The sequence below is a fragment of the Hypomesus nipponensis genome, chromosome 27, assembly GCF_054491055.1.
Source record: "Hypomesus nipponensis isolate SF chromosome 27, ASM5449105v1, whole genome shotgun sequence".
NCBI classification, from domain to species: Eukaryota; Metazoa; Chordata; class Actinopteri; order Osmeriformes; family Osmeridae; genus Hypomesus; species Hypomesus nipponensis.
Window position 1 is genome coordinate 4,097,501 of NC_140387.1, and position 10,000 is coordinate 4,107,500.

General features: G+C 51.4%; 1 protein-coding gene across 1 annotated transcript in view; it reads right to left on the reverse strand.

Moving 5' to 3' along the window:
• Positions 1 to 3,467: 3,467 nt before the first annotated feature.
• The window catches only part of unc5da (unc-5 netrin receptor Da), a 41,830-nt gene continuing 35,297 nt past the window's right edge, over positions 3,468 to 10,000 (reverse strand). Inside the window, exons 15-18 of the mRNA XM_084694266.1 lie at positions 8,068 to 8,217; positions 6,318 to 6,485; positions 6,018 to 6,196; positions 3,468 to 3,941 (exon numbers count right to left, since the gene is read on the reverse strand). Coding sequence (XP_084550392.1) covers positions 3,752 to 3,941; positions 6,018 to 6,196; positions 6,318 to 6,485; positions 8,068 to 8,217 — 687 coding nt within the window. The 3' untranslated portion in view covers positions 3,468 to 3,751. The remainder of the gene's footprint in view (positions 3,942 to 6,017; positions 6,197 to 6,317; positions 6,486 to 8,067; positions 8,218 to 10,000) is intronic.

Below are 10,000 nucleotides of genomic sequence, written 5' to 3' on the forward strand. Positions count from 1 at the left end.
TCCCTCCCTCCCTCCCTCCCTCCCTCCCTCCCTCCCTCCCTCCCTCCCTCCCTCCCTCCCTCCCTCCCTCCCTCCCTCCCTCCCTCCCTCCCTCCCTCCCTCCCTCCCTCCCTCCCTCCCCTCCCCTCCCTCCCTCCTCTGTACTCTGGTCTCTCCCTCCCTTCTTCCCTCAATGCCTCCCCCCTTCCTATCCCTCCGCCCCTCCCCTCCTCTGTGCAGCACACAGACTTCCTGTGTGTCCTGGCCTGAATGGTATGTGCATGGAGTGGGTGTCTGGGAGGCCTTTCATCCGGCATGGAAAGAAAAGAGCAGTCGAGAGAGAAGGAGAGAGAGGGGAGAGATAGAGAGAGAGAGAGAGAGAGGGAGAGAGAGAGAGAGAGAGAGGAGAGAAGGAGAGGGGAGAGAAAGAGAGGGGAGAGAAAGAGAGCGAGAGAAAGAGAGCGAGAGAGAGAGAGTGAGTGAGAGAGAGGGGGGAAAGAAAGAGAGAGCGAGAGAGGGGAGAGAGAGAAATAGAGAGAGAGAGGGCAAAGAGAGAGCGAGACAGGGGAGAGAGAGAGGCGGCAATCGAGGGAGAGAGCGCGAGAGATAGAAAGACAGATAGAGAACGGAGAGAGAGAGAGAGAGAGAGTGAGGAGGGGGGGGTGAGGGGCCAGAGTCATCTTTAATCCATTTGAGTCAGAGCAGTTGTCCAGGGGCAGGCACGCGGATGGGCTGATGGGGGGGGGGGGTGTCGGTGGGACAGCAAGGATGGGGGGTAGAGGAGGGGGGTCAGGGGGGGCGACGGGGGCAGAGCCTGGGATGTGTGTGTCGCGTCTGGAGGGGAAGAGGGAGGTCTGGGTTCTGGCTTGCCCACCGGGCCCCTAGCTGCCTGGGCCAGATGACGTCTGGTTGGGACCGTCTGGGACCGTCTGGGGAGGGCTGGAGCTCTGCAGAACGAGCCACACTGTAGACCACGGAGGCACACAGCAAGGGTGACATGCATGTGTGAAACCCACACAGGAGGAGGTGATAAAACTGTGAATCCCACATTCCTGTGCCAAGGGCTGCTGGTGAGACCGTTTTTTTTTCCCAGTGGGTACTGGGGGGCCTCTTTCCAGCCTCTCTCTGTGGAGCTGAGACTCTGTCACGGGGGCCCGGGAGCTGAGCAGAGTTTGGCAACAGCTGGCTCCGCGGTGCCAGGTCTTCCTGGACCCTTCTCGCCGCTCACATGCAAGCGAGGGAAGTCTGAAGTGAATGTCATGGAAACCACTTACTGTTGAGCACACACATAGTTTTACAACGGGAACTCGGGCCAAGTCAGGGTCGCGTTCCGTGCGGCGGACGTTGTGCTGTTGAATTGCGCCATCTGCTGTTTTGGAGAAGTACACACAGACTGATTCGTCAGCACTTAATTTAATTTAGTTTAGGTACATTTATGTTAATTTTCTTTTAATGTTTTACTTACCTGAAAATGAAGGGGAAGTGAAAGCTATTTTACACTTTGAAAGCAAATGTAATAAAGTGAGCTGAATATACTTTTTGACTGCATATTTATTTCCAAACATAATAGTATATACATTTGCAAATCATGTTAAAGAAAGAAATCTGATAACGGAAAGTTGGTTAAAGTATACATCAAATAGTGACAAGCAGCATAATTTTCACACAATTCACCTGCTTCACGTAAACATTCGAACTCTAGAGCGTTTTTTTTAAAGGTAACTCATAAAAGGTAAGTCAAAACCAACTAGAAAAGTTATGAATGTGCTAGGGAGTGAACACACCGATGCATCTCACTGTATAAACAGTCATGACATAATATGAACTTTCAGATTTAAAATGTCATTATTCAACTTTTTTTATAGTTACGATTTAACTTTGAACTAAAATAGTGGGAGAAGCTCTACAAAGTTAATTGTCTGGTTCTTCGAAGAAGGAACGCACTGGAAAAGGGGACAATATACAGAAACACTGGCGAAAAAGAAAGCATTCGTGTCAAAGGAAATCCTTAGCACAGTTGACTGGTTTCCAATTGACTGAAATCCACACAGTTTGGTTTTAACCCCCGAAAAACAACACAAGTCTAAAGATATTAGCTTGTGAAAGATGCATGTCACACGTTGGCATGAACTCAAATACTAGGCTGGATTCTTCAAGAGGACACAGAGAGATTGTTCACACACACACACACACACATACACACACACACACACACACACATATGCACGCAGACATAAACATTCGCACATAAATGTCTGCCAGCACACATGCTAAAGCACATCCGATAGCCTCACACACACAAACTCAGACACACACACACAAAACACAAACACAGAACCTCCGACACGCACATAAAGACAGAGTCACTGCTATAACAGGGTGACACACAAAGTAATACACCTTATAGGCATTTTCCATGTTCCTAAGACTGGCAGCCCAGGTCTATGTCAGTTCACTGTAACCTAGCTTAAGTCCTGATACTGTGTTCGGAATGAAGGCTTTAAATGCTATAAATAAATGCTAAATGTTTAAACACTTATGCAGCACACACAAAAAACAGGTTTGACAATTTACTATAGTGTATAAAAAACATAACAAGAAACAAAAACACTGGGGGGAAAAAAGCAAGAAATTAACATTCTTATTGATATATTCTTGCTTAACTTGTATTGTACTATACTTGTGAATAAGGATGCGTCTGTGTGGAATGTTACTGTAAATGCATGTACACAGCTATGTATGATCTTGAAAAACTGAGTAAGGTTTGCATATTGTACTCTACGTGCTCAGATATGGTTCTGGACACGATACAATGCGTCTGTGTGTGTACGTTAGTGTGTGTGCCAGCGATGTTAATGCTTGACTTCTTCCTAAATACTGGCACTGGAGCGTATGAGGAGACACCTCACTCAGTCAATCTGTGTGAAGGGGTGCTTGTTAATGCGTCAGAATAGGATGACATTCTGTCTCTGTCTCTCTCTGTCTCTCTCTGTCTCTCTCTCTCTGTCTCTCTGTCTCTCTCTCTCTCTCTCTCTCTCTGTCTCTCTGTGTGTCTCTCTGTCTCTCTCTCTCTCTCTCTTTCTGTGTGTCTCTCTGTCTCTCTCTCTCTCTCTCTTTCTGTGTCTCTCTCTCTCTCTCTCTCTCTCTCTCTCTCTCTCTCTCTGGGGTATGGAACAGTACACCATCACCGTGGAGGGCAAAGGAAAGAAAAGGTGGAGCAAACGAAGAGATATAGAAAAGAACCGACAACATCATAACACATCACACGCTAAGCAGCCTCTAGGGAGAGTTTGGGGTGGGGGGGTTGGAGGTTACGACTGATCCGAAGGGGCCCCCCCCCGAAACAAAGGTCTACCTCCCCGTCGCTTTCCATCACACGCCATCCTTCGCCCTCTGGCCTCTCCGCCGCCGCGCAGGAGAGCAACGGAACAGACGGATCCCACCGGCGCACACCCACAATCCTTTGCAGCACCGGCTCTCAATTGTCAGGTGTTCTGCCTCTCATCCTTCCAGGCAGCTCATGCTCTCCCCTCCGGGCACCCACGCCCAGTGCCCTCACTCCCCTCTGGCCCCTCTCTCTCCCAGGTCAGTTTGGTTGGGCTGAGGTCTGAGGCGACCCTAGCCGCGGTCAGTCTCCCCTGGTCGTCCCCCCGGCGCCCCGCGGCTGGCCCGTGTGTCCTAACTCCCGGTTCTGCTCAGTTAGCCAGTAGCCCCTGGTTCAGTGGATTAGGTGCGTTAGGACGCCGTCCCGGCGCCTCCCCCCCGGGCCTGGCTAGGTTAGCTCCGTGTCCAGCTCCTCGGTGCTGCGGCCCAGGGCGGCGCCCCGGGACGTGTGGACCTTGCCGATCTCCTCCAGGGCGCTGGCCAGGGAGTCCAGATCCCCCGAGTCCTGATGCTGGGCCTCCCACAGACTCAAGATGGCTGCAGACGGGCTCTCCTGATGGGCAAAGTAGCCCAGGTTCCTACAGGGGGTGATAGGTGGGGGAGGGAAGGAAAGGTGAGAATTTTCATTTTCGCCAAAGGTCTCTGTCCCTATCAGCAGTGGATAGTCCATGCACCTCGACTGTGCATCGTGTCACCCGCAACAAGCCTATCACTTGTTAGACCAACAGAGGGCACTGTTTGACTGTGGTGGATCTCAGCACCACCCCCTCACAACACCTCTCTCTGTCTCTCTCTCTCTGTCTCTCTCTCTCTCTCTCTCTCTGTTTCTCTCTGTTGCTCTGTCTGTCTCTGTCTGTCTCTCTCTCTCTCTCTCTCTCTCTCTGTCTGTCTCTCTCTCAGGCGTGATGCTTCCACACACCCAGAGAAATAATTGCAAAAATACACTTAACAAGGTAGAGACATTCTCATTACATGCTGCTAGCGGCCTGACTGGGTAGAAAATGCTCCCAAATCCTTCGCCGTTCCTCAACTACCCATGTTTGTTTTCCCGACACAGTGACTCGGAAAACAATTCGCCTCGGATGGAAATTCTTCATCACGCTGGCTTATGTCACAGGCTCTCGGCTAACTTCCCCCTCCCCCCCCCCGCTACGCCCCTCCAGCTGAGATGAACACCAAAGAAGAAGAGCGAGGAGTCACTTTGAAACATTCCACAACGACTCTCTTGCCGGGCGGACCTGATTGGGCCAAGGCCCCGGATGTCAGATGCCTGGGAGCACTTCATTATTGACTGTTTCTCTTTCTGAACAGGGAATAGAGATCATCCCTTATTGAACGGCACAAAGCCCTCACGGTCCCAGGCAAATAATGGTATGACAGCTTTCTCGGAGACACCATGAGGACAGGGGCTAGGGCTTGTTGGAGGGAGGGAGGGAGGGAGGGAGGGAGAGATGGGGGAAGGGAGGGAGAGATGAACGGAGGAAGAGAGGGAGGGAGAGACGGAGGGAGGGAGAGAGAGATGGAGAGATGAAGGGAGGGAGAGACGAAGGGAGAGAGATGGAGGGAGGGGAGGCAGAGACAGAGGAAGGGAGGGAGAGATGAAGGGATGGAGGGAGGGGTGGAGGGAGGGAGGGATGCAGGCGGAGCTCTGGTTGATGAGGACAGTGTGTTTCATCTCTCTGGTAGTCAGGGTGATGAGGCCGTTCCTTCTTTTACTGTGAACCAAAACAAGCTCACCAGGGTGACGCGCGCGCCGGCGCGTTTCCGTGCAAGTGGAAGTGTGCCCATTTGTGGAAGTGTGTTCTTTGTGTGTGTGCGCATACGAAAGTGTGCCCATTTAAGCGTGTGTGTGCCCCTATGAGTGTGCGAGTGTGTACGTTTGTGTGTACTGATCTATAATGAGATCAGCAGTGGGCCGAGGGCTGCTTGGTGACGGGAGATAAGGACTGGCACCGACGCAAGCCACCAGATTAAAAACCTACTAGTATGCAAATGACCCCAGAGCTTTTGGGTAAGGAAAAAAAAAAAGAAAGGAGACAGAGACCGTGTTTACAAATTCGATCATTTCAGTTGCTCTCATTTTGATGTTTGTCGCTTTAAAAATCGAATTGACAGAGCTTGACATGTGCTTCATGCACAGGCAGGGCCAAGAGGTGTTCCATTAGGATTCATATAATCCATGTGATGGGATGTTTTGAGGCGTGTGTTGTGGCAGATGATAAGCCAAACGCAGGCTGCCCCAGACCAGAGTCAGGGGAGGCAGGTGGGACCCGAACCCAAGCAAGAGGACCAGAGAAGGGGCCCAACTCTGGTGTCTGCGACCCTGTGTATGTGGGGGTGAAGTGTGCATGGTGTGTGTGTGTGGAGGTGTGTGTGGAGGTGTGTGTGTGGAGGTGTGTGTGGAGGCAGGTTTCTAGGTGTGTGTGTGTGGAGGTGTGTGGAGGTGTGTGTGGAGGTGTGTGTGTGAAGGTGTGTGTGTGGAGGTGTGTGTGGAGGCAGGTTTCTAGGTGTGTGTGTGTGGAGGTGTGTGGAGGTGTGTGTGGAGGTGTGTGTGTGTGTGGAGGCAGGTTTCTAGGTGTGTGTGTGTGTGGAGGTGTGTGTGTTTTGTGTGTGTGGAGGCAGGTTTCTAGGTCTGTGTAGCTGGGTAATCTTACCTGTCTACGTGGAGTTTGTGCGCTAGCAGTTGCCAGTCCTTCCCCTTGGCGTTGGCCGTGTCGAACGTAGCACAGATCCGCTGGCGGATGGACAAAGGGATCTTAAAGGCCCTGGACCCCGTCTGGGAGGTGATGGTACAGTCCGACTGGGTGAAAAAGGGGACAACTCCCTTTTCGTTCTGGGTGGAGGAAACCAAGAGTGGAAGGAGGGGTGTCAGAATAACGTGAAAAACAAAACTATGTTTGAATGATAACAAAAAAAACACACGCACGCACACAAACACACGCCGGTCTCCCTACCTCCACCACAGAGGTGTAGACCTGGAGGATTTGCTCCTGGCCTTTGACTTGCCGGACGCTGATCTTGCAGGAGAGCTGAGAGGAGGAGGAGTGGCTGTATCGCTCCAGGAGGAAGGCACACTGCAGGGGGCTCTGGTTACTGCACCACACCTGGGAGAAGGAGAACTCCTGCACATGTCCAGAGGAAGGGGGGCGGGGGCGGTGGAGAGAGATAAAGAGTTATAGAGAGAGAGAGAGAGAGAGAGAGTTATAGAGAGAGAGAGAGAGAGAGAGAGAGAGAGAGAGAGAGAGAGAGAGAGAGACAGAGAGAGAGACAGAGAGAGAGACAGAGAGAGAGAGAGAGAGAGAGAGAGAGAGAGAGAGAGAGAGAGAGAGAGAGAGAGAGAGAGAGAGAGAGACAGAGAGAGAGAGAGAGAGAGAGAGAGAGAGAGAGAGAGAGAGAGAGAGAGAGAGAGAGAGAGAGAGAGAGAGAGAGGAGGGGGAGGGAGCAACACACAGATTCCAGAAAGAGAGAGGCAGAGAGAGTGGGGAGATAAATACACAGATTACACCGAAACACAGCAAGAGACAAGAGAGAGAGAGAGAGGAGGGAGAGAGAGACAGAAAGAGAGAGAGAGAAAGAGAAAGAAAGACAGACTCATTAAAAGCATCCATTTAGCGCGTCTCAAAGCAGCTGCTAATTGCTGTGCCCTTTTCTCACCTCTGCTTCAGCTTTCTCATAATTAATTAAGACCAGGTGAGTGGGCCCTTTAGTCAATCAATGATGTTATCTAATCAATTAGTCCCTGGAGCAGGAGCCTCATCCACTGATACAAGGGGCCCATGGGAGGAGCTTGTGCTCTCCAACACAAATGACCTCAAATCGGGGGAGAGGAGAAGAGCACGGCACTCTTAAAAACCGTTTTTTTTTTTTCTTCCCACCGCCAGTTGCTATGGGTGGCGGTGAGACTCCGGCAGAGGGGATGGGAGAGACCAAGGAACCGTTTTCTCTCGGGGGATACCGCCTCCCACCGCCATGATAAACGACCTGAAACAGCCTGTCTGCGTGGAGCTTAGCTCAGTCCACAGGTAAGCTGCCAGCCCCCCTATCTCCCTGACCCTGGGGCTACACGGTTCCCCTCCCTCTCCTCCTTTTATCTCCTACCAGGAGCTGGTTGGCATTCGGTGGCGCAGCTTTGTGGTTCCGTCTGCTAATGGGATGTCACTGGCAGGCTCGACATCACAAGGAGGCATGAACCATGCGCTACCTCGGCCCTTGAGAAGATGGCGCAGGGTGAAGCGTGTACAGAGGCATGTGTGTGTGTGTGTGTGTGTGTATGGCTGCGTGCCCGTGGGTCATAATTAATTTTGGTGCATGAATGTGTGTCCGCGTGTTGTGTGTATGTATGTGTGTGTGTGTGCGCGTGTTTGAGCACAGACAAGATAACTAGCTGCGCCACCCCGCTGCTACGGCCTTGCCGCCGTTGGCCCCAGCGGAGGGAGAGATGAAGGGATGAGGGGGATGGTGGGATGGTGATAGAGAAGGGGCACCCTGGGCAGAGCAGGAGCCAATGGGGTTTCGGCTACGTGCCTGAGAGACCAATGAGGGAACCCCGTTGGGCATGGCTCCGATAGAGGAGGAATCAGACCCTTCTTACAACTGAGCGGTTTCGGTTTCCACACACACAAATATATACAAACACACGCACACCCCACCAGGACCGTGTACGTACGAGCAGCACACACACACAGCCACAGCAGTAGGCCTTACCTGGCAGGTGGTGAAAGGCTTGATGCTCCAGAGGAACTGGGGGACGTCTTGAATGGAGACCTGAAGGCTGTAGGAGTTACCTCTGAACAGCAGAGTTTTGGGTTCCTCCAGTAGGCGCCCGCCCCTGCCGCGCTCGCCCAACGCCACCTCCTGAGACCGCAGGGAGAGGGAGCGGAGAGACAGGTTACACGCCCTGCGTACGGGACGCGCCGCTGTTTGCCACTTGAGGGGTGGCGTCGTTAGCTGTAAATGTGGCGGGCCATACGCTCGCAGGCAGGCTCGCACAGGGGCGGTTCTACACGGGGGGCCTACAGGGGCCAGTGCCCCCCTGAGCTGACTGAATAATATATATCTTTTTTTTCCAACAGTTTTTTTCTAGTAGTCATCATTAAACGAGGAAGGGACATTGCAGCCTTTTTTTCCCCAGTAAATAAAAAAGTGAGAGAAACATATCAAGGTACTGAGAGACTTGAGGAGCAGGAAGATAGAGAGCCAGAGGCATTTGTATGATTTTGATGTAAAGCAAAATTAAAGTATTTAATGTTTAAATATCATTTGTTTCCATTTTTTTTATGTGCCCCTCTGATTAAACACTGTCCCCCCCTTCGCCCCCCGCATTAAAATTTGTCTAGAACTGCCACTGCGCATGCACAAGTAACTGCGACGAGACCAGGAAAATACAACTTCGACAGCTCACAGGCAGTTTTAGCGACACAGGTCAGAATGTGTCCGACCTATTTATTCGAAAATCAAGCGTAGGAATCGCTTAAAGTGTGCTTTTCCACTCGTGAATTGTTCTAGAACTGTGATCACCGTGACGATGATTCCAGAGACAAACAAGTGAATCCGAGTGCAAAATAAAAGCCAAAGAATCAACTGATGTTTCAGATGAAAACACTTAAATCACACCAAGCCACACAGCTTAAAAAAAATCCATCCCCAGTCTTCTGAATAGCATTTGCTATTGATGAAAGGTCTTTTGTGATTTCGCGCTTGTTGGGTTTTCATATTCAGCTATTGTTGTAGCCTTTTCTGGGAAGAATGAGAGCATTAATGTATTTGCAATTGCGTGTGTGTCTCCATGTGTAGTGTAGTGTGTGTGTGTGTGTGAGAGAGAGTGTGTGTGTTTGTATGTGCTGTTTCAAGCACAAAAGGAGCAGCAGATAGAAAATGGAAGGAGGCTGGTTGTTCCTGATCGATTCCTGGCTGGCGATCACCGGGGAAATCATTTGTCGTGAGAAGCCCAAACAAAAGCCTCCAAAAAGGGGACAAATAAACTAATACCCATGCTCGGATGACAGAGAGACAGGGAAAAAACTGGCTGCCGGTGCCCGAATGCAATCTTTAGAGATTCACGTGAAAGTCTAAAGTCTTGGGGTTGTGCCTATAAGCTGTGCTTTAGTACGGCAGCATCTGTCACATCGCACCTCTCGCGGGAGGACGACAGCCTCTCTGGGCTACTGTCAAAAACGAGACACAATACCCCAGCGTGTGCTGTGTGTGTGTGAGCGTGGGTGTTTTGGGGCGTGTCAGGGTGTTTGTGTGTTTCGTGTTCTCGTGAGGCGCGCGGCGACAGGAGAGGAGCTATCAGGCGGAGATGAGAAAATGAGTTTTGCTTGCGAGGAAATGGAGGACGACGTTTCAATGTTTTTTCTCGACTCGGGCACAGAGTGAGGACGCCAAGAACATCTGTTTCATCTGGACAGATTTGACCTCAGCGCACCTCTTTCTCTCATCCACTGTTCAAATAACCCCCAATCCAGATGCCTGACTCTTCAACCCCTGAACCATGACCCGCTAGCCCTTAACCCCTGAACCATGACCCCTCAACCCCCACCCCCCCATCCCTGGCCCCCTCTCTATACCCCCACCTCCACAACCCCACCCCTAAACCCTCCACTCCCCATCCTTGACCCCCCACACTCCTGAAACC